The following is a 23,255-nucleotide window of genomic DNA, read 5'->3' as shown; positions in this document are numbered from 1 at the left end:
CCTGAATTTCAGGAATCACCACACGATTCGATTCAATGAGGTGTCATGTCATTAAAAAAAAAAATTCTCTATCTCTGTACCGTCAATGAGATTTGTGTTCAGTGCAGTTCTTTCAATGGCAGAGAAAACACACAAAAAATCAACTAAAAACAAAACCAAAAGAAAGTTTCAAAAAAAATATCTGACTTCTACTGACAGGGTGTTTTGTTAGTATGTTTTTGGTTTATATGTTTTTGGTTTTTATATTGACTGTACAGTTCAATCTTGGGAGAAAGGTGAAACAAAAAAATGATAAAAGATAAAGACATTCTTTGGATATTTTTCTCTGTATATGTTGTACCTGTTACTTCTGGTACTGTATCTGGTATTCTGGCTCTGTCTAATCACTGGAACTCTGTAGTTCTTCACGCTGTAGTATCCTGAAAACGCATTTCTCTGGTTTTCTCAATGATGGCAGCAAAGTTTGTCTTATTTAAATGGATTCTACCACTTTTTGTTCCTATTGATATTATACTAGTGTAATAGAAATTACTTGACAAAAAAGAACTGAAAATATGTTGATGCAAAAGCAAACTGAAATAAACATTGATTGATGTACACAGTTTAGAGCTCTGTTTCATTGGCCTAACTGGAACCAGCTGCTGCTGTTTTGCTGTTTATGAAGTCACAATGTGGTGTTTCCTGCACTGTTCAGAGGATCGTCGGGGCGTTTCAGCGTCAGTGATTCTCAGCTTGCATCGAGCAGGCTTTTAAGTGCTGCATGTTTTTTTATTACTCAAATACTAAGTAGGCAAAATCAGGTATTTCAGTTCAATGCCATTTTGTACGAAAACACAGATTTTTACTGCTAAAAGATGTGATAAGCTAATAAAACATTGTCTATTGTTATAAATAAAATTACATGACATTATTTAGAACATAACTTGCCCTGCATGTTTAGATGTTACCCTGCTCTGACACACCGGCTTCAAATGAACAGGTCATTATCAGGCCTCTGCAGAGCTTGATGACGAGCTGATCATTTGAATGGTCATTGTGTGTGTGGGAGCAGAGAAACATTTAAAAGATGCAGGGCAGAGGCCCCCAGGAGCAGGACTGGGAAACACTGACCTAGAATAATGAAAGGTAGCTCCACCTTAACCAACTTCATCAGGAAAATACTACTAACATGAATGTGACAGCACTAAAAATGTAATAATATAACATGGAAGAGTTTTGCTAATTTACTCTTTTTTTTTCCGATTTGCAAGTCATTCCTCAGGCTTCTATGATTACACAATAATCACAAAAAGATAGCCACTAAATAAACCTGTGATCTGGCCTTTCTATAGATGTATATTGGTTGTCATCCTACCATGAAGGCAAGAGGGTGAAAATTGACCCTAAAATGATCATTGTTTTGTGTGTTTCACTCAAAATAAAGAAGACAAGTCATGTCTAGTTACCTGATCTAGTTAGCTTGAACACACCACGGCAATGATCAGGAGTCATAAAATCAGTTTTCTGCAACGCAGGCAGGACAGGTGAGAAACATGAGCAACAGAAAATGTAGTAAAATTTGGACACATTTTAATATGATATTTATTTATTTATTATTTTTTAATATTGATAGTTCAAAGGCAGAGTGCAGACTTTGCACAATTAAAATTTCATATCAGGCAGGCTCCACAAACAACCTGCACAGACTAGTGTGTACTGTTCACCCATCAATTCAGTTAGAGGAGGAAAGACAAGCAAGGGACCCTGCTGTTAATGAAGGTGCCAGTGTGTCTACTGCTCCTACAATGTCTACAGCATCATCCAGGACAACACCACAGCCACCAAGACCTACAGCCCAGAGCTCTATGACCCCAGTAAAACTAAATAATTTAAAATTAATAAAGCAATATAAACAATAAATATTCTATATAATGTGTTTTTTACATTAATAATTCGGTAATAAATTTATTGAAGCAACAAAAAAAATCTGAGGAGCCACTTGGGAGCCGAAAGAGCCGGCTCTTTTTAGGGAGCCGAGCCAAAAGAGCCGGCTCTCTAAAAAGAGCCGAAATTCCCATCACTACCTGTCATAGAGCCGTGATCATACCAGCATGTATCCCACACTGATGCATCCGAAACTTCCGGGTTTCTGTACAATCAGATTCAGACTAGAACGGGACTCGATTACTCGTTCAGCCAATCAAAACCAGCCTCGGTGAAGTGGCGACCAATGAGATTGCCTCATTGCGTGTGCTCGTCCCCGTTCATTCAGCAGATAGTTTTACCAAACTGTACCAGGATTTGGGGACTGGACTAGCTAACGGTCTTCTTCGTGTCACTGAAGGCCTCCTACTAAATAAAAACAGATAAGCCAGCAGCAATGCCTCCACCGGGCTGTGTTATTCCAAATGGTGACGGGACGAGCTAATGTTGAACGTTACACACATCTGCTCATCCTCTTGATGTTTGGAGATTTAAAGGCAGCCATGGAGAGTCTGGGCGGACCTGAGTAGGGAGAAGAGTAGTGCCAAAGGACAGGTATGTCCCTCCGTCTGCCTTCGTGGCTGCTGCTGCTCCTCAGTGTGGGTCTGCTCCGACACGAACCCCCGGGGGCTCAGGCAGGCTCGGTGCCCTGTGCTGCTAAAACTTTGGTCTGGGGACCTGGACTGGAGACAAACGTTGTCCTCCCGGCTCGGTTCTTCTACATCCAGGCGGTGGACAGCTCGGGGACAAAGTAAGTAGGCCTCTGTTGAAGTTAACACGTTTCTTTTTTTCTTTTCCTGTCGCAACAAAGTGCATATACTTTATTGTCCGGCAATGCTGCTTTCAAGTGCTCCACGTCGCATCGTACTTTGGAGTTGTCAGGTGGGACAGCTTAGATCAGCTGTAGCAAAATAAACAACACTGTAAATGAAGGCGTGTTTGACAGGTTTGTGTCTGTCGATTTAATAAATACTACAGTATATGATGAAGGGTATAAGCTGTATCTCCGTCATTGCTGAACAAATATCTAATTAGCAAAGATGCAGCTCCCATTAAAGTCATTTTTTGTGTACAACTTCTCTTCAATGTTTTTTTCTAAGAAAATATCATTTGGGTACGATTCTGGTCAGCCTATGCTGGAAGCCCAGATGTTTGGTTTTTCTCCATCAAGAACGGACTATTTGGGTCATTGTGGTCCTCCCTGAGATGTCCTAGTTGCAGAATGAGAGATGGGTGAAAACACAAGCTTGTCATTCTGTTGACTGTGTTACTGAGTGTCTGTAGCACCTGAGGACAACATGAGTACAAAGAAAGGGGAGCGTAGTAAATCTTTTCAGCCGCGCTGAAATACTAAACTAGTCAACAGTGAGAGAGCAGACATGAAAGTTAGACAACCTCCAATAACCCCATTCATCCCAAAGCTCCCATGGGCCCAATGAAGGCGTCCCACTCAGTGTGCAGTTACTGGGTGTCACTTTCATACATGCTTTGGGTCTCAAGCCAGATATCAGTTTCTCACATACAATCATGCCTACAACAAAAAAACATTATTATTGTCTGCTGGTTAACAAGAGACAGTAACAGCGTGCCAAGACGCCATGAAATTATAGCAGCACCAACAGACTTCCAATTTGTTAGATTTAATTACATGTTAGGAAAAAAAACATCATTTATTTTATTCTTTTGGTACACTGATTCTTAAGTTTAGGCAAAAGTTTGTTTGAATTAAGTAAAATGTCGGGTCCCTCAGGCAGAAATTGAAAATCTTATTTAGTGCCTTAATTATCAAATGTTTTGTGCAACTATCACTTTCAATGAAAGGAATTACAAGATCTCCATATGCAATAATTAGAATTTATTATTTACTTATTATACTATAACTATATATTTTCTCCCTCACAGTTTAACAACATCTCCGGGTGAGAAGACCTTTGAGGTGAAGATTGTCTCTCCGGCTGATCAGTTCACCAGGATTTGGATCCAGGTCCTGGATCGTCACGATGGCTCCTTCCTGGTTCGTTACAGGATGTATGCCACGTACACGGACCTTCACATCCACATCTTGCTCAAGAGCAAGCACGTCGCCGAGTCGCCGTACGTTCTCAAAGGTAGAACACAACCCACTCTGTCTACATTAATGTGTCTCAGGGTGAGATTGGTGCATTTCTGGACCCAGTAATAAAGATTGCACTTGTTTCTGACAGATAAAAGAGACGGATCTTCGTAGTATTTCTGTGTTTTGTTTTTTTTTCCTTTCCAGGCCCAAACTACCATGAGGGCTGTGACTGTCCCCAGCCCAGTGGTTCTGTATGGGAGGCCGACATGCACTGTCCTCAGTCCTTCCCTCAGATTGACAGGGACCTGGCCCTCTACGCTACTGTCGACCCTGATCGCAACTCGCAGGAGATCCCGCAGCGCTTTGGCCAGAGACAAAGCCTCTGCCACTACACAGTTAAAGACAACAAGGTGCCGCACGCCTTTGACACCAGAAGCACCAAAAACTGGAGGACTAAGCAAAGAGACGAGCCATGAATATCAAAATGTTAAATATGCGGTTATGCTGCAGCTCATGTAACAGCAAACTGATACTGCACATGGGTCTAGCTGTAGCTCAAACAAGTCAATCTACTGTAAGCTACCGCCACATTTACTGACTATTGTAGTTTTAGAAAATTTCCCCAGTTTCTCTTACAGATGCCATCATGACCAAAGGGTAGTATAATGATAGAGGGTAGTATTTCTTTAGGCTGAATAGTAATTAGGGCCATGTAATAATATTAAGTCAGCCAGGAGAGCCTGCAGCTATGTGACACACCTGTAAGAACAGTCGATCAGCCAGGTGTTCAAGGGCACAATCTTCTCAAAATACCACTGTGGACGTCAATCCAGGCTCCTGTAACAGTGATATGTCTGAGGCTCAGTTGTCACAGTGCTAGCGTTACCTGGGAACATCTTGTCATTTATCCGTCATCGGTGATTTACAGTCCCATTGGAACGTCTACGTTCTGTTTTTAAGGCATGCTGAGCGTCCATTCACAAAGGTAGTTTGATGTAAAACCCCTGAAAAACTCGTAATACTCTGATGATACGCATGAGGGTTTGTTCTTGACCCTGGAAACGCTAGTCTGACAATTCAGGAGCCCAATTCCACTTATTAGCCTTCCAGAGCTTTCAACCACATCACATTCCCTTCATCCTGAACACTCCTGTGATATTATTATGGTGCTATTTTCTCTTTAGGTCTACGTTCGAACGTTTGGAGAGCATGTAGGTTTCAGGATCTTCATGGATGCCATCCTCCTGTCGCTCACCAGAAAGGTAAGCTCTTCTTACACTGCACTCACACTGTTGTTCTGAAAGACTGTAACAGTTTTCATCTTTTGCACGCAGTTAATAAGCTTTATTCGTCACTTGCTTTTAGAGAAAGAGCACGACAGAAATTTAGATGACTGTTTTCACTTCCATATCGGATTCCTCCTTTCACTGGGAGGTTATGATGCTTAAGAGGCGTTCAAAGTCTCCAGAAATGCACAACATTTGAATGAATTTGCAAGCTAGGGTAGGAAGCAATGTCTCTTCTGTTATGTGACATTATCGTTTGTCCAGGTGCGGCTCCCTGATTTTGAGTTTTTTGTTAACCTGGGTGACTGGCCTCTGGAGAAGAAGAAGCCAACAGAGAAGATTCATCCCATCTTTTCCTGGTGTGGTTCCAACAATACCAGAGATATTGTCATGCCCACCTATGACCTGACCGAGTCTGTCCTGGAGACCATGGGGAGGTCAGGCTGTGCATTCATAACACAAGCATTATGCAGTTAGCAGTATTGTTAAGTGTACACCAGTGTGCCACCACAGTATATACTAGTCTATCAAAGCCCCAACCACACCTTTAAAGGAAAACTCCACTGAAAAAAGTTGTCTTCTGACTATCAACCAACCACTGCCTGTCAGCCTGGTGGCTCTGAAAAGTTTTAGGTTACTTCTCAGTGGAGGAAGGAGCCATAGTCAGCTTGGACACATCGCAGTCCTGTAGCAGAGGGATTTTATATCATTATCATAACGAGGAACTACAGTTTGCTCTTCTTCCCTCTGGGAATGACACTGTTGTGTGTGTGTGTACAGACTGCACACTGTCACAGTGAATAATGGAACAAAAAATAAACGCACGTCAGGATGCTCCTCATTTCGTCAGTGTTGCTTCATGCACGCAGGCATATATTTTATTTTACGTCTAGACTGAGTGCTCCAGATGGCGTGTGTTGTCTTTTTGCCCCGCAGAAATTCTCACCTTGTAATGAGTGATACTTGCTCACCAGGTGTGATGTCATCTGTAGCTGCTGATCTCTGCTGCTACAGATGAACAGTTAGAGCAGTTTTTCATGGAGACAATCCTAATCCTAATCTAGTCTATGTGGGTAAAAGGATTAGATGACATCGTTCATATGTGCATGACAGTGAAGTCTCAGTGTCCGCCTCATGATTCTATGTTTTATTATTATTATTATTATCATCATATATACAAGATGTGTGTATAAGTCCAGGACTGACAGATGTTGATCTTAATAACACACTGTCCTTCCAATGAACAGAGTCAGTCTGGACATGATGTCAGTGCAGGCCAACACAGGGCTGCCATGGCCAGAGAAGAATGCCACAGCCTTCTGGAGGGGCCGCGACAGTCGTCAGGAACGTCTGGAGCTGGTCAAGCTTTCCAGGGCTCATCCTGACATGATAGACGCTGCCTTCACCAACTTCTTCTTCTTCAAACACGATGAGAGCCTTTATGGACCGCTGGTCAAACATGTGTCTTTCTTTGACTTTTTCAAGGTGAGAGCGCTCCACCGTAGCTACCTTATGATTTGACTAATACATAAAATGTCTCTGACCTAAATTTCTTTAATTATACCATGTAACTGTGAAGTCTGATAATAATACTGAAACTAAGAATAGTGTTTTAATTGTAAGGCAGTGCTTGTACTGCCAGACCCAGCAAGAGTTCACACTTATCTCTGGCGGCATTTGCAGCTTTTAGCTGATTGTTTTACAACCACAGGAAGGCATTTTCAGAAAACAAGCTCAGACAGGCTGAGTGCACCTAGTTTGCTTATCACAAACAAGCAGAGAGCCTGAGTAAACCAGTGTCTGGTGAGGAAAGCAAAGGCCCAGGTATTTTTCTCAGGAGATGATGGACCACACCAGTGCTCATAGGCCGTTGAATACTGGAGCTGTGTACGAAAACATCTCCACTGGGATGCCCATGTGGCGTTTGTCTGCTGGATGTGTTTTTTTTCATTGATTTTGAAGTAAGTCGGTTGATTATTATTTCTATTTCACCAGTACAAGTACCAAATCAACATCGACGGCACTGTGGCAGCGTATCGACTGCCTTACTTACTGGCAGGAGACAGTGTGGTGTTAAAGCAGGACTCTGGATACTACGAGCACTTCTACAACGAGCTCCGGCCATGGGAGCACTACATCCCAATCCGGGCAGACCTCAGAGACCTGCTGGAAAAGATCCAGTGGGCACGCGAACACGATGAAGAGGTGATAATGATGACAGTAATGAGTATTGACGTTGCACATTTTGTTTTGTTGATTAACGCCATGACATGTGGTGTTACTCTATTCAGGCCATTCTTTAAAAAAAAAAAGTTGTTGCTGTCTTTCAGGTGAAGAAAATTGCACTGGCGGGTCAGCAGTTTGCCCGCAGTCGTCTTATGGCAGACAGCATATTTTGTTACTACTTCAAACTTTTCCAGGTAACATTGAATATATTATCACACTCGCTCACATTTGGACTCAAAGTAAATTCAAATAGTCTCATTTATATGACTGGATCAAATGATTTCACATCGTGCAGAAATGTGCTCTCATTGCAGATTTGTTATCAGGATGCACTTACCATGCACGTCCTAGTTCTCTCTTTAAGCTCACCGTTCTTCTTGTAGAAGTATGCCAAACTCCAGATCACAGAGCCCAACATCCGTGAAGACATGGAGCTCGTAGAGCAGCCCACTGACGACCTGTTCCCATGTTCCTGCCACAGGACGAGGGTAAGGGACCCCGCTGAGTTTCCACTGCATGAGAAGTTACTTTGTTCACTTCAGTACACAGGGGTACACCAGTAACCCGGATAACTACAGCCTGGAGGGCTCCATATCCCATATATGAGCTTCCCCACCACTTAGTGAATGAGACAGTGAGGTGCATGTGTGTAATGATGGCTGCTCCGTTCCATAACATGTTGTTTTTACAGTCTGACTGACATAGTAGGAAAAGCACATTAACGATGGCTCTGTTCTATTGAAGTGTCCCAATTAGACGTTTCCGTGTGACAGAGATCCAACATGAAACCAGCAGCAAAATGGAATTCAGCCATCATGAATCTGATAACTAACACCTGTGCTTATCCTGTTACAACGCTTCGAAATGTCTGCTATGGAAAACAAGTGGATCTCTATACAGTGAAATCTCTATCTATGCGCTCTTCGATAGATATGCCTGCTAATTTGTACATGATTGAGAAGGAGAATTTGGGAAAAGGCCTGATTGAAAGCATCATTTCATCACTGAAACACCAGGATTTCCTGAAAGGCAAAGGGCAGTGAGAATAATTGGACGTAACACACACTGGTTCTAATGTTTAACCTGCGGTACCACCGGGCCTCCAGACAGACCGCAGCACTCTGCAGAGTGTGGCTCCCTCTGGTGCATTTAAGGTGCCACTGCAGGTCTGCTCAGTCACTGTGGCTGATCACACCTGGAGTCAGGTTGAAGGGGGAGGCTGGAGCCACGAGGGCGTTACATCATTTCACCCAACTTGAATGATGACCATATGAGTGAGGTAGATGTCATTCAGACGTAGTTATACATCCACACAGTCCTGAGCAGAGGTCTAATCAGGCGACATAAACCTGTGGCCAATGGATATGACGGAGCTTTAAACATGATCAAACCATCATCTAAGAAGTTAAAATGAAAATGGAAGTTCAGACCAAACTGCTGTACATGAGTGTGCTGCTTTTCTTGGATTTTACAGATCCTGTGTGTTGGGTTCCCGGTGGCACACATATTGTCCCCCTTGCGTGAACAAATCCTGCTCTGATTGTTACAGCAGTGACATTGTGATCCTAACGTGAATCTTTTTTGTGTGTATTTTTCAGGCGAAGGATGAACTTTGATTGACCTGCCATCCAGTGACAGAGCAGCCCTACATATCTGATACACTGCCAAATAATTTTCAGTGTGAATTAATTGTATGACCATGATATGAGAACCACATTATCTCATTTTAGAAATAAATATTTTTCTTTTTATATGTTGAAAGTGTTTTTTTTTTTTCACACTGCGAAAAGAAAATCATCTGTGTGCCCAGCAGAGACTGTGTGGTGCTCGTTCTTTGTGTTGTTAAAGCTGTAATGGTCGCTCATAAACAGTAAGTGTGTGTCAGCCACTGGCAGTCAGGTTCCACTTTGGGGATTTCAGCCAAGTGACCTCTTGCAGTTTTTTTACACTGTTGTGAAAGTGTGTTTCACTTCATGTTGACGCTGTGACCCACTTTCAAACTTCTGGAATCTTTTTAGTGTGTTCGTGAAAGTGCAGTAAAGGGAGATTTCACTGCTTTTTTTTTTTTTTTTTTAATGTCTTGACCGCATTTGGCCTGATCCAGATGAAAAACCACTATACATAGACTGGACTAGATTATTAGATTAGATTATTAGATTCTTTAAAACACAGTTTCTGATTTGTCAAATCCTGCTTTCAAGTATAGTAGTTTTTGATCCGAATCTTTACATTTTCACAAATAAAGTAAAGGTTTCACAAATCAGAAACTTTAAAATTTTCTCTGTTTTCTCTGAGACAATCGAGTTCACACTGAGCCAAGTACAGTAGTACCAAAGTTTCACAGATAAGAAACTATGTTTTGAAAAATCTTGGACCTCTCTTAATAATCTAGTCCAGACTGGTAATATCAAGAAATCTCCTCTTTTTTTTTTGTCTTTCACATTTTCACAAACAGAGTAAAGGTTTCACTGATCTGAAAGTGCCTTTGAATGGGATGATCTAATCCAGACTGGACCAGTCCACATGTGTTTTCATGTGGTCCAATGTGATCTAGATATGGGAGGAGCAGTGAAATGTCCCTTTTTTCCCCCCAATTTCACATATTAAATAAAGATTTCACAGATTTGAAAGTGGGCCTGAAACAGAGTTTCTCACACACTTCCACTAAGAGTAAGAGCTGCAAAAAACAAAACAAAGACGGAATCACAACAAAGTAAAGTGTCCCTTAACTTTCCCCTTAGTTTTCCCCTTAAGCTGTTGAATCGAAAGTGAACTTCCGCGCCGTTTTTTGATGGATACTTTTAACGAGGTAAATATCTCAAATCATCCGCTGCCACTCAAACAAGATAAGACACAAACCAGTCAGATTCAACTTTAGCGCGTCTCCGTGTTTGTCCGGTGCTGAAGCTAACTGGGCTAATGAAGACACACAGCTAGCTAGCTAGCTAGCTCGGTACAACAACAGGCGGTCACGTCAGAGTTTCCTCACGGTGTTTGCTTCATGTTTTAGTTATTTCACATTGATGTTCACACTCTGCATGGCTGACTTTCAGGACACAGTGAAGGTGCCCTTTGGTGCGAAGTGTTTGGATGCTGCTGTGTGTGTCCCTGCCTCGGTGACAGACGTCCACACAGCCGTCATCCTCACACACGGAGCAGGTGGAGACATGAAGCTCAGAGCTCTGGTTTCTCTGGCTCGTGTCTTAGCTTCAGCTGGCTTCCTCTGTCTCCGCTTTACATGCAAAGCCTTAAACCTGGGCTATAGAGTGAGGGCTTACCGTGCTGTGTGGGTAAGCATGTTTCCTTCATTCATTCATTCATTCATTCATTCAGTCAGTCAGTCACTAGTTTAACCAGGCAACAGTATTTCTGTGCTGCTGTAGCAGAGTCAGAGTCAGAGTCAGTGAGGTGCTGCCCACTCTGTGTTTCTCTCCTAGGACTACTTGAAATCGCTGCAAAAGTTTAACCTGAAGCACATATACGTTGGAGGTAAGCAGCAATAGCAAGAAAAACACCAAGACCATATTTTTAAGTTTTGTAAGGTTAAAGGACCAGTCTGGTATTTTTAAACTTAGGCCCCATTCTTAACTATTTTGGGTTCGAAATGACTGAGAGGTCCAAAAACTACTGGAATTGGTCCAGTTGGTCGCCTCAATCTGCAGCCGGGAACAGGCAGCCAATGATCCACAGTGTCTGCAATGTGATACTTGGCTCCAGATCAAAGTCTGTCCACTGTTTTAACCACTGACAGGCTCATGTTGTTAAGTGTGTGACAATATCAAAGACAGGATTCCTACAGAGATAGACCTGTAAGATCCTTTTTGTTTAACCAGAACCATCTTTTCTTTCACACTATTCAAACCCACCAGACAAAAACAGTAATTTTACCACACAGAACACCTCACAGTCTACCGCTGCCTTGATCGGTTAGTTTGTTTGTGTTGTGTATTACACAAGTATTGTGTTGGATCTGAACTAATCCTTTAAAACAAGTCACACAGTAACACAATCAAAGTAACTGACCGTAGATCAGCAACTCCTGTGTAAAATTACTGTTTTTGTCAATGGATTTTAAACAAATAGGATTTTATACATCTCTCTCTATCGGGATCCTTTATGTAATGTCAGATTCTTTGAATAACAATCTGAGCCTGTCAGTGGCAAAACACATATTTTTAATTGTCATGCTTTGATCTGGCACACTTGCCCCAAAAGGTGACATTTTAACATAGTAGCTGTCAGTGGGGGTGATCTGGTGAACCAGTCCCAAAGGTTTGTGTACCTTCGAGTCATTTCAAACCCCAAAATATCTACAAACATGCAAACATCATCCTTTAAATGAACAACATGTCCACAGGCAGGTCAATGGGATGTCGTGCTGCTGCAGCTTTGGCCAGGCAGCTGGGAGATGAATCAGAGGATGCAGTGCAAGGGGTCATCTGCCTGTCTTTCCCCCTGCACCCCCCAGGACAGACACACTACCATCGGCAACGGAGTGAAGATCTCAGGGGGCTACCTGCACACATGCCTGTGCTATTTGTGTCAGGCACTGAGGACAACATGTGTGACAGGGTGAGAATGGTTGGGGGCTCTTTACTCTGGCCTGCCTGGCCAGTTTTACTCTCTGAAACACGCAAGTCCAGTCCTCTTCTACTTTGTAAAAAAAAATGGACAATAGGCAGCCATGTCTCATGTGCTGTATTCTAATTATTCCATTGCTCCAGCCTGTGAAATGCAGGACTTTTTTGTTGTAATCACCTGATGTGCCACAACATTGATTTTGCTTTCTTTGCTCAGGTTCTTTTTGACAAGACCGTAAAAGAAATGAAAGCTCAAGTTGAGGTTTTCTGGCTGAAGGGAGGCAGCCATGGACTGACAGTGAAGGGAAGGTCGGAGGATTCTGTGTTGGATGAAGTGAACTCTCATGTCATCACCTGGCTGAGTAAGCAGCCAGCGTAGATTAATGTATGTTATCAAATTATTTATTCTTTATTTTGTTATGTTTTACTAGTTTAATAAAGGATCTATTTTTTTTACACAATGTGGTCAAGTAGTCTTTTTTTATCAGAGAAATAAATGCTTGACTTTCAATTCCCTACTGACGGTGTTCTTTCTATATGTGGTATCATTACACACAAAGTGGTATCATGATATCATTAAATCCCTAAACATGCATCATACTATTCAGCTGAGAACATTTTTACAGACGCTACGAACAATCTCCCTGCTACAGAGGCTGTGTTTGGTCACTGGTTGTACTGTACTCATTTATCATATGTCCAGTATAACAAATGATGAGGTCAATCCCAGGGTTAGTTTGTTGTTAACTCTTTTTTTTAATAAACTTTATTAAACTCACAACAGGTTTGCCATTCCAACAATATACAAATTCTGATATCCTAATTGTGCCCTTCTGGAATATTTCTCTAATATATTTATTATTAGATTTAATCCTCACCAGAGAATCAGAATTGCCTCTGTATAATTCTGGTGGGGTATTTTAATAGATAATATCTCTGGCTGCACACTGCAGAATTTTGATACTTGACAGAATAGCATAACTTTTTTTGCTTTGGTATTTGATGAAACGGTGCTGTGTTTTTTTTATACATTTACATAACACGTCTTCACAAAAGCAATGGGCCTTTAAAAATCTATCACAGTTTTAATTGCTTTCTTATTCTTAAAGCCGTTATTTGTGGTGCAGTGCAGAATCAGTTCAGGATAAAAGAGTTTAAAAAGTGGTTTATAGTCCAGCTCTTCTTGTTAAAGGGGAATTTTCCAATAATTAAAAATAATCGTACAAAAAACACCAATATTTCTCCTGACCATTACCTCTGGCTCCGCTGTGGTCGCTGCGCCTTTAAGACGAGCGCTGACGTATATATTTACTGAAATATAATTGGCTGGCTGACTTCCGTTCGTGTATCTCTTGTTTTGTGCAGGACAGCATGGCAGGAGAACTGTGGAACAGGGTAAACATCCCCTTTCCCAGCGCCCTGTCTTGTATCCGTGTACATTTCAGCTCCAGGACAGGTACGGTCCATCAGTCTGATGCTAATAAACTAAATATCGACTCCCGTGATGCTTTGGGCTTAAGTGTCAAAACGTCTTTTACATCCCACGTGGGAGGGCACGGCTGTGCTCAACCCTCTGCAGTGTTTATGTTGCACTTAATCGCTGCGCACATGACAATGTTTGGATTATGTTGCTACTCTGCAGATGCAAATATTAAAACCCTGTTGGTGGAAAACGAGAAGGTGCTTAAACTGATCCGGAATGAGATTCTGCAAACGGAGGTGCGAGTCCTGTACGAGCTGCTGTACATCCTAAACAACAGCAACCGAGGCATAAAGACGTTCAAAGGCCTTAAGCAGGTGAGATCTGTGCATCCATGTGGCCCCAACATGATGTGTGACCTGTGAAACATGGCTTTGGCAGCCAGCTATAACAGCACTTCTCTCAGTCAAAACTGTATTCTCACCAGTCAGAATGATGATTAAAACCATCCACAGTGACATTCTCACTACTACACATTGTTTTTCAGGATATCTACAACTTTGGTTTTACCAGGCAGCACTAAATTTAAGATTTCTTCAAATCCTTAAAAAGTATTCATGGCTGTACATTTAATACCTAGACTGGATATGTTTTGCTGATATCCACAGTGCAATTCGGATGGTAGATCTCTTCCATGCCAGTGCTTCCCAGTGCTAATTATGTTGCAGATATCCAGAATGATAACTGTAGATATTAAAAATCCTGTTGTGGATATCTGAAACTGAAAGTCCAGTACACATTGCAAAAGTGACGTCATTTGTCCTAGGAAGAAGATCACAGAGGATACCTGAAATCTTCTTTTTGACTAGAAAGATATGGATTATGGATATCTGCCATATATATCCAGTGTAGCTAGTAAATGTTAAAACAGCTTGCCTCATTTAGGACTCACTGTGTGTTAAACAGAAGTTGGAGGATGTAACTGTGTGTGTGTGTGTGTGTGTGTGTGTGTGTGTGTGTGTGTGTGTGTGTGTGTGTGTGTGTGTGTGTGTGCGCGCGTGTGTGCGCGCGCGCGCACGCGCATGTGCACGTGTGTTCATGTATCATTTACACGTTGCACCTTCTGGCTCATCATTATCGCAGGTTGAACAGTGCATAAACAGGCTGAAGAACATGAAGCTGGATGTAGCTCTCCTGGAGCTGGCAGAGCTGTGTCCCAACAGAATCCAAAGGTCAGTAGAAAGGTTTGTTTGGCTCTGTGTGATGTGCAGTTTTTACAAGTCATTTAGCTAGATGATTATCCCTCTTTATTCGCTGTAATGAACAATTTTTGTCTGTCCTGTGTGTGTGTGTGTGTATTTAGAGGTCTGAGCATCAAGTCTGGTGAGTGTGATGTTCCCAGTCAGCCCATGCTGGAGTGGCTCTGCCTCAAAGTGCTGGGAGCCGCCCAGCTGATGAGCTGCACACTCAATCGCTGCAGCAGAGCCTTCATGTATCCTTTCCAGAGGTGCCAGTGTTGAGAAACACGAAGAGTAATCTGACAGAAATCTCTGATCTGATGTTTGTCTGTCTGAATGAAGCTTGACAGTCTTGTTGGTGTCACCTCTTGGGTTTGGCCTTAACAGACATTTCCATCAGACTCTCAAAGCAGCAGATGAAATGGGAGGAGTTTATTATCTTGAATATGGTGATAAGCAGCATGCTCAGTCGTTTCTGGTGAGTGCTCTTCCTCATTGTCAAGCACGATAAAAACTCATGCAGCACCAGGCAACATTGCAGTAACCTTTAGAAAAATCTGTATTTGAAGTATTTTGATTCCAGTCTAAATCCTGCCTTTGTGCTCCATCAGGGTTATTTTCCGAGGCATCCTGGTCAGCCTGTCCACTCTGTATCAGCAGCTCCTGGAGCTGCTCAGAGAAGTAGCTGACGCCCAGCCCATGCCCTTCCTCACAGACTTTTCCCTGCCAGCAGATATTGCTCAATTTCTGGGCCCTTCTGGTGCATTTTTACTCACCAAACAGCCAGCACACATTCCCCATGCAAAAGGCCACGAGGAGAAGCAGCAGCAGCAGAGGAAGAAGAAAAAACCTTCTGTTAAAGTCAAAAAACAGGGAGGGATGGTTAAAGAAGACCTGGGTGTTGCTGTTGTAAGAGGTGTGGAGCTTTTTCATTGTTCTGTATTCTCTATAAAGCATTTTAATGCAGGACAGAAATGTCACTGATTAATTCACTCAATTTATTTAAAACATATTCGTTTCTGTTTTTCAGGGATAGATCTTAACCCTGACATGAAGCATTTCCTCAAGGTTTTCAGTGACTTTACAGAGGTATGTGAGCAAACCAGATAAAATATGTATGTTTTTTACCTACAAAATATCTAAGCACTGTGTTGCGTTGTCGCCTAATCGTCCCATCCAATGTTTACAACCTTTTGGTACCCAAGGAAAATTTCCTCCTACAGGAAACCCATGAGGCTGACGGGAAACAAAAGTTCAAGAAACAAGTGAGAGAGGCTACTACTTTCACAGAGATGGCGACTCATATAGAAGAAATGATCCAATGGTGCAAACAGCAGAGGATGGAAAAGGAAAAACGCCTCTTAACCTTCCTGCGTTTAAAGTGCCAAAGGATGAAATGCCTCGAGGCAGCAGGTTACAAGTAAGGGCATCAGAATAAACCCTCGGCGGCCACTTTAGTGGGTGCAGCTACACAGCAGCTCGACCATGAATTCTACCTCCACGTTTGTTTAGTTTTTGGTGACTTTGTCAGAATGTACCTGTACAGGTGTATATGTTAAAAATGACAACAGTATGTAGAGCTGTTAAGGTAAAACTATATGCGTGACTTCACTGTGACACAGTTACTGTTACTAATTGGGCATATGTATATAATTTTCCCTCATCCCCAGTACCCAGAGGAAGTTGCGGATCTTCAGACAGGAAGCTTGCTGGGCTTCATCTCCTCAAGGGTCGGTGCCAAGAACCTGTCGGTCCTCTGCTGCGCTGAGGAGAAATGCTCGGCGGCAAACTCGTTTTCAGTCCCTCAGGAGTCAGTTGAAGTCTTCAGCAGTAAGACGCGGTGTCAAACAGAAACGACCGAAGAGACTAAGGAAGAGGACTGAGGTTTCTCCGTGTGGACTGTCAGGGGACCAAAGAAACAGGACGACGCATGAGGCGACGTCCCGGACCCCCGACCATGACAGCAATGATGACATAGATGATATCTTTGCCTCTATGGGTTTGTAACACTTTGGCGTTGGATACATGCAGGGAAGCAGAGCTCAGTGTATGACTCATTTGTCTGTTTTTTAAAGAAAATGTTGGATGGAATTTTAATGAGTACTGAAAACTGATGATTGAATGTTATAAGAGAGCAGCTGATTGCACAGTGTACCACTGTATTTGACAGCAGGATGGAAAGCCTATCAGGACACCCATGGTGATGAAATTTAACTGTGGGCTGATGCAGTTTTGGGTGTTTTCTTAGCAAAATTTGAAATTTTTTCATGACTGAAACTCCCACTGCAGTTTCCTGTTTGATGCTTATTTGCCATATTAGTGATTGATAGAGGTGGTTTCAGCTCTTATTTGGATCAATAATGATGTTTTTAAACATTTTCAAATGAATAAATATCTGAGGGGGTGAATCATAGAAGACATCTGCTGCTCCTGGTGATTGGTCTTTGTCCCAGAATGACAAGAACATTGAAGGCTTTTGGCACAGTTAAACCTTCATAGCCATCATTTCAGTTTAAATGTGTGGAAGCCTGTCTGCTACAACAAATGACGACCAAACCTATGAACTAGCCTTTACACTATTAAAATCCCATATGCAAGAAAGTTGATTGCCCATATTTATGTTTGTTCCTTATCTGTTGTCACATTTCTACAATGGTATCAAATCAAATGCGCATCTTCCTGGATGCCGTTAACTATAACAGTCAGTCTGCATTTGGGCATAGTACATATGCTAATGAGGCTTTTATTAGACATACGAGAGAGTCTGACCTGAATAGTTATTTAAACCATATACAAATTTTCCAAATGAGGGAGGTAGTGATTAATGTTGAAATTTGATGAACTTGCATTGTTCCTGCACACTGAAGCCATAGTTTTATGGTGTTAAACATCGAATTAGGCTTTATTCCCTTTCAGACATCCACTCCTCTGCTGGCTACAGCACATGTGGTGAAATACTATTTGAGCTATTAAGTGCACATCTTGTTCCACCCTCCTAAGTCAGCACCACAGTATAATAATGTACTATTTCCTATGCACAATGAAATACAATCAGTTTAATCAACCATGAAATACTGCAGAGGAGACTGTTCAAACTGGTAAAATCTATTAAAGTTACAGATGCCGTGTCTAAAAGGAGCTTTTGAAATGCTGTGACACAGATTGAGGAAACTGAACAGCTTGTTAAGGCTCTGATAGCGTTAAGGCTTCACCTGCTGGAGTTGATAAATGAAACTCAATCATCAGTTCCAGACTGTTAATTGTTCTCAGAGAACATGAAATGAATCCTTGAGCCACGTTAATGGTAATGCCCTTGGCAACAGAGGTGTCAGTCTTCCTCACTGGAATTAAATTTGTGCCCACAGAGATTGTTAATGCCCATATGAACAGAGCTGTGTTATATAAAGAGCTGTGCACACACATGTGCCACCACATCGAAAACCACGCTAGTGTCTGGTCGTCCACGGTTACTATGACGTGGAAATGGAGGCTGTGCACCAAATTAGAAGCTTAAAGGTTAGTTTTGTTGCAGCCGGTGTTTTTGCTGCCCACCATCTTTCTTGTCATCCTCTGCCAAAGAAGACACAGTCCTCACATCTGCACAAACACAGCAGTGCAGTTTTCTTCCCCCTCACTGAGCCCAACTGGCATGAGTTATGGTCTCACATCAGCCCGCCAGCTTTATACGTGCAAATAAGTCTGCTGATTCTTCATTCCTGTGCTGTCTGGGTTTCATCTAAACCAGTTAGTCAAAGTCAACTTTTGCAGTTCTCTGCACGGAGGGAAAGGAGCAGAGGGGGAAGCGTTTTCATAGTCAAAGCAGTAAGTGTGTGTGTGTGCTAATGTGTGCCTTGTTGAACGTTTACTAAGTGAATTAAATGCTGAGGATGGCAGTATTTTTCATGCAGTTCAAAAGAACAAGATGCTCATTTTGATTACGAAATTTAAAAAAGTGCAGAAACTGAATAGCATGAATTGACAGAAATGTAAAGACGTTTTCTTTACCTTCACTTAGCCGCTCATAAACTGGTAGGATTCTTGGCTAGAGATGCTATTTTGTTGCCAGTAAGCAGTAACAAAATGTTAAAAAATGTCACTGTGGCTTATTGCAACCAACTTACAAACTAAAACTAATCAGCTGTGTCGTAATAATACAACACTACAAAAGTCACTAAATTGCTCTGCCAGTTTCTGCAGTAGCTTCACTGTAGCAGGGACAGCATGTGTGCAACCCCTCTGTGTTCAGTAGGGAGGCCTCAGACTGTGGGACACCCTGCCTGTCTGCTTCTGTCAGCCAAGAATTATTTAATAACATATAATTGTAAATAGATGGTTCCACATGGTTGGGTGCAGTGTGGGAATTGAATATATTTTTGTTGGAATGGATGGTTCTCCAGGGATTCTGCAAATGCATCAGTTACGGCCTGTGGGCATAATATGACCTAAAACAGGAGAAAGAATGTAAAGGTCTGCACTCCCAATGAGCTATTCTTCAATTTATTTCCCCCCCCCAATCTTGCTGCTCTTCAATTTATTTCCTCCAACCTTAATAGCAGCAGGGGAATAGAGCACATAGACCTTTCAGGTCTCAGCTTTTGTATGGCATGGCACTAAGGGATTCTCAACATATATACTCAGAGGTGCATTAAATCAATCACATCATTACCCCACAGAGGCAAAAAAAAAGCAAAAGAGAGCTGCAGAGGCCAGCCTAGTGCACCAAATAGCTCTTGTGGTGCCATTCGTTACTCGGCCTGGTCTCGAATAGCTCAATGATGTAAAGCATAAAGTTGTACCATGGCCATGAATAAAGTGGGAAAAACGAGCAGAGGACACGTGCAAGGTGGAAATCTTCATTAAGGCCAGAGGGGGGAAACTGAATATAAACAGTGCAGCCAATACAAGAGTTTTTAATGTCTCCACCTTGCTTTCAGTGCACTTCACTTGATTAGTATTATGATTATTACTTCACATTTCCCCATGAGGTGTAGTCTAACATGTATGGTGTTTATTTGTATTCACATGGGCAGGAAATAAATAACATATTTCATGAAGAGCAGCTTTTATGTCTGTTTCCTGCTCACCATTATGTTTTTCATGTTTGAGGCCTTTGTCTATGTAACTGTCCTAGCAAAATGTGTTGGGAGGGCACAGTGACACTTTTTTTTTTATTTAACTCTATAAATATGACATAAAAAGCCCCCAGTTCTCCCATTACCATCCACCCATTTACTTTTTATACTCATTCACTCTCTCATTCAGGGTTGTACAGCACACTATCACTGCACTGCAATAAAAAAAATTATAGTGCCTGTACTGTTACGCCTTGCAGATGAAATTTACAAAACAATTTACATTGTAATGGGCTTTGTTTGTTTCATTATCACGTATCAAGTGTTTTTGGCTTCTTAATTTTCTTAACTGGCACTTTAAAATCTCTACATAAATGACTTTCATGCAAGGCCAGTTGAAGATAATTTCTAATCAAAACACTGTGTTTGCCTGTTCCAGCTGCTGCTGTCATCCTCCACTGGGCAAACAATAACTGGTGGATGACACAGTGCTTTCCTCTGTCGTGTTTACCTGTTATTTCTAAGGAACACACCTCTAACATGCTGATTGGAAATGTTTGACTATTTGCAGCACAGAGGAGTGCTCACAATTTTATTGCCGTTTTATGAAGTTGGACCCAGCCGACTCATTTAGGTTTCTGGTGTTAATGTTTAGCCAAAGATGAAGGTTCAGTGGTTTAACTGTCATTTTATTGTTTAAAAAGCCATTCTAGTGGTTTAGTAGTGTAGTGACATTTAACCACTACAAATCACTTGTACTTAACATCACAATTAAGTGTTTTACAAACTCTTCCCCTGGGTTTGGGAAAGTTGTTGTATTTTGTAATATTTGTAGGCAGCCAGTGATCTAGAGACACGAACATATCTCCATTGTCAGATGTGTTGTTATAAGAATAGACACAAAGTATTGGATGCATTCATCTCAGCTGCCACCAGAAGCCAGTGTCCACCTGAATCACTTTCATGTTCAATCACATTTCCTGGAAGTCAAATAACACCAGGAACCTAGGCTCAATTTGATAATCCAGCCTTTGAGTTGACAGTAGTCTCATGATTTAGAATTATAAAACTATGATTTAACAGTTAGAGTTAAAGGATACTACTTTTTAAAAACTCACACACACACACACAGTTAGCCGAGGTTAACTCTGAAACGTAAGAGAGATAAAAATGTGTATATTTGCAAAGTCAGTCTGCTCAAAGTCTGTTTCAAACAATATAAAGAAAACTGTCATTTAAACCTTAAATATAAGGTTTAAAGAAAAAGTATCTTTGGTGGAACTGCTAACAACTCATGTAATGTATTCTTCACGTAAACTCTTAATTAGAAAAGTAGCTGGCAACTATAAGTTACAATTGGTAATAAATACATTAATAAATAACTATAAATACATAAAAATAAATCTAGAAGGACACAGAATCGAAAACCCTTCACAAATTAATGAGATCGGACAAAAGCATAAAAAAGGATACCTGATTAATTGAGAAGACTTGAGAGTGATGATTAGTTCTAAGATATTGGATATTAGTCATATACACTAGTCATAATCAATATATAATTTCTAAAAAAAATGTTTGCACAATTACAAACAGCACTATGTCAACGTGCTATTTGTAATTGTGATCAAGTTCAGGTGAAGGACATTTCCATTAACTATTTGCATTGTTTTGACTACACATGCAACATATTTCTTTTTTTATGAACTGATTGATTTTATTTTGTATCCATATATTCATTTGATTAACATCCACAGTACAGATGTGTAGAGGAGTGTACAGGAGGACAACTGAGGATGTACAGGGACGTAAAGGGGCTCAAACTGCTCCATCACTGCTGTCTGTGAGTTGGTGCAGCAGGGGATGCCAGGAGGCAGCAGCTGACCTCACACACCTGTGGCAGGTGACACATGTCACACAAAGGCACAGCTACTACACTGTGTGTGTGTGTGTGTGTGTGTGTGTGTGTGTGTGTGTGTGTGCACCCTGACTGTCTACAGGTGACATGGCTCCATCACATCTGTCTGTGCTTCTTGGCCTCTTGAATTTCCTCCTCAAGTTTAGGTGCAGAACCTGCAACAGAAACACAAACAATGATCAGTCTTGTAAAACTTAAAAAGCTTCTTAAACATAAAACATAAAACAACACTCTAATACTAATATGGAATGAAACAACATTTAATTTGAAAGGGTCACAACTTCTGCTGCAATTTCAGTTCTCAGCTAAACATAAAAGGAAGCCTCATATCTCAGGGTTACTGTTCACTTTGTGGGAAGTTATTTTGTGCCATTTATATTAATTCTAATAAAATGTGCAATTGCTTGACCATCGGTCAGGACCCTGGACTATATTTTTAAAAGTCTAAGTGAGCTGGTTTCTTCTCTGCAGTCTTTTGCATAAAATGTTCAATAGCACTTCAAAATGCTTACCGAACATGTTTGAAAATTATTTTGCATATGTTTGTTGTTTGTAAAACCAATGTAACATATTCAACATTCGGCCTCTATTGGCCTTAAATCGTCCTTGGACGATTAGATATCCTTGTATTCGGGTTCTCTGGTCATGAGTCAACACAAATCACTAATCAAGTTTCCAGTTATCAAGCATCAATAAATCCTTTCCAGTTTTAGGAAGAAAGGTTATGAAGCTTAAAAGTTAAGACATTAATTCATTTAAATTAATCAGTGCCATTTTTACAATCAGTTGTTTGAATGTCACATTTTGTGCAAAAAGTATGGAAACTCTACATGTATCAACTCAAAGAAACAGAATCAATGAAAAGAAAGTCAGTCCATCGCTACGGAGAGGATCAGCTGATATGCTGCTGCAACTTTATTTCTATGTTTCTTAAAGGCATTTAACTTATTTTAGAAGTATGTTTGTTATATTTGTTGAAATTCTCAAAACGGCCTGACAGCAATCAACAAATCAAATGGTTTGACAAAAGAAGAGAAAACAATCCAATGTGACTGGCTGTCAGAAGTCTGTAATAATCCCACCCAATCAAGTTTGAATGTGAGCATGAATGCTTGTCTGTCTCTACATGCCAGTCGGTGATTGACTGGCGACCAGTTGAGGGTGTACCCCACCTCTTGCTCAATGTCAGCTGGGATTGGCTCCAGCCTCCCATGTGACTCTGAAGGATAAGCGCTATAGACAATAGGTGGACTTTTAAAATGTAGCTTTCGCTACATATTCTCGCTTGTTTCGCCAATGTTGCAGACACTGCCTTTAATTGGATGCTTATGCTCAAACACACACATGCAGCTACTAAACATTCTGGTGCAGTCATGTGACCCAGTGTCAATTTGTGCTCCCAGGACACCATTTCCAAAATGGTGGACTGCCTGATTAAAACCTGTGACACAACTAGCTAATTTTAAATACCTTGGTTTTAACAAAGTAAGTTTCAAACAA

The 23,255-nt window shown here is 41.3% G+C and overlaps 3 protein-coding genes across 5 annotated transcripts; all 3 read left to right on the top strand.

Moving 5' to 3' along the window:
- Positions 1-2,388: 2,388 nt before the first annotated feature.
- poglut2 (protein O-glucosyltransferase 2) lies at positions 2,389-9,281 on the top strand. The gene is made up of 10 exons (XM_070838057.1): positions 2,389-2,713; positions 3,865-4,070; positions 4,223-4,428; positions 5,203-5,280; positions 5,569-5,741; positions 6,552-6,789; positions 7,300-7,509; positions 7,635-7,724; positions 7,914-8,018; positions 9,129-9,281. The coding sequence occupies exons 1-10, from the start codon at positions 2,520-2,522 to the stop codon at positions 9,144-9,146; spliced, it is 1,518 nt and encodes a 505-aa protein (XP_070694158.1). The 5' UTR covers positions 2,389-2,519; the 3' UTR covers positions 9,147-9,281.
- A 1,011-nt stretch (positions 9,282-10,292) lies between these two features.
- On the top strand, positions 10,293-12,565 carry tex30 (testis expressed 30). Of its 2 annotated transcripts, XM_070838522.1 has the most exons (5): positions 10,293-10,339; positions 10,584-10,820; positions 10,968-11,019; positions 11,888-12,102; positions 12,328-12,565. In XM_070838522.1, exons 1-5 carry the CDS (start codon positions 10,322-10,324, stop codon positions 12,487-12,489), a joined length of 684 nt encoding a protein of 227 aa, XP_070694623.1. In that variant the 5' UTR covers positions 10,293-10,321; the 3' UTR covers positions 12,490-12,565. The 2 variants fall into 2 exon arrangements, with proteins under 2 accessions (XP_070694623.1, XP_070694622.1); XM_070838521.1 differs by lacking the exon at positions 10,293-10,339 and having other exon boundaries at positions 10,554-10,820.
- Positions 12,566-13,470: 905 nt separating this feature from the next.
- On the top strand, positions 13,471-17,351 carry nepro (nucleolus and neural progenitor protein). 2 transcript variants are annotated; one of them, XM_070838178.1, is made up of 9 exons: positions 13,471-13,566; positions 13,753-13,907; positions 14,674-14,762; positions 14,894-15,022; positions 15,169-15,246; positions 15,380-15,684; positions 15,799-15,857; positions 15,992-16,188; positions 16,439-17,351. In XM_070838178.1, exons 1-9 carry the CDS (start codon positions 13,482-13,484, stop codon positions 16,773-16,775), a joined length of 1,434 nt encoding a protein of 477 aa, XP_070694279.1. In that variant the 5' UTR covers positions 13,471-13,481; the 3' UTR covers positions 16,776-17,351. The 2 variants fall into 2 exon arrangements, with proteins under 2 accessions (XP_070694279.1, XP_070694278.1); XM_070838177.1 differs by having other exon boundaries at positions 15,974-16,188.
- Positions 17,352-23,255: the final 5,904 nt, after the last annotated feature.

This window comes from Pempheris klunzingeri, chromosome 10, assembly GCF_042242105.1.
Source record: "Pempheris klunzingeri isolate RE-2024b chromosome 10, fPemKlu1.hap1, whole genome shotgun sequence".
NCBI classification, from domain to species: domain Eukaryota; kingdom Metazoa; phylum Chordata; class Actinopteri; order Acropomatiformes; family Pempheridae; genus Pempheris; species Pempheris klunzingeri.
This window is presented reverse-complemented; position numbering and strand designations above follow the sequence as displayed.

What these genes read in the sequence shown, in the direction of transcription:
- poglut2 (XM_070838057.1), top strand. Translation starts at nt 2,520, where the DNA reads ATGTCCCTCCGTCTGCCTTCGTGGCTGCTGCTGCTCCTCAGTGTGGGT. An exon ending in GTCGCCGTACGTTCTCAAAG is followed by an intron (nt 4,071 to 4,222) that starts GTAGAACACAAC and finishes TTTCCTTTCCAG; the next exon opens with GCCCAAACTACCATGAGGGC. An exon ending in ACACAGTTAAAGACAACAAG is followed by an intron (nt 4,429 to 5,202) that starts GTGCCGCACGCC and finishes TTTTCTCTTTAG; the next exon opens with GTCTACGTTCGAACGTTTGG.
- tex30 (XM_070838521.1), top strand. Translation starts at nt 10,554, where the DNA reads ATGTTCACACTCTGCATGGCTGACTTTCAGGACACAGTGAAGGTGCCC. An exon ending in GGGCTTACCGTGCTGTGTGG is followed by an intron (nt 10,821 to 10,967) that starts GTAAGCATGTTT and finishes TTTCTCTCCTAG; the next exon opens with GACTACTTGAAATCGCTGCA. An exon ending in AGGACAACATGTGTGACAGG is followed by an intron (nt 12,103 to 12,327) that starts GTGAGAATGGTT and finishes TTCTTTGCTCAG; the next exon opens with GTTCTTTTTGACAAGACCGT.
- nepro (XM_070838177.1), top strand. Translation starts at nt 13,482, where the DNA reads ATGGCAGGAGAACTGTGGAACAGGGTAAACATCCCCTTTCCCAGCGCC. An exon ending in CGTTCAAAGGCCTTAAGCAG is followed by an intron (nt 13,908 to 14,673) that starts GTGAGATCTGTG and finishes TCATTATCGCAG; the next exon opens with GTTGAACAGTGCATAAACAG. An exon ending in TGTCCCAACAGAATCCAAAG is followed by an intron (nt 14,763 to 14,893) that starts GTCAGTAGAAAG and finishes GTGTGTATTTAG; the next exon opens with AGGTCTGAGCATCAAGTCTG.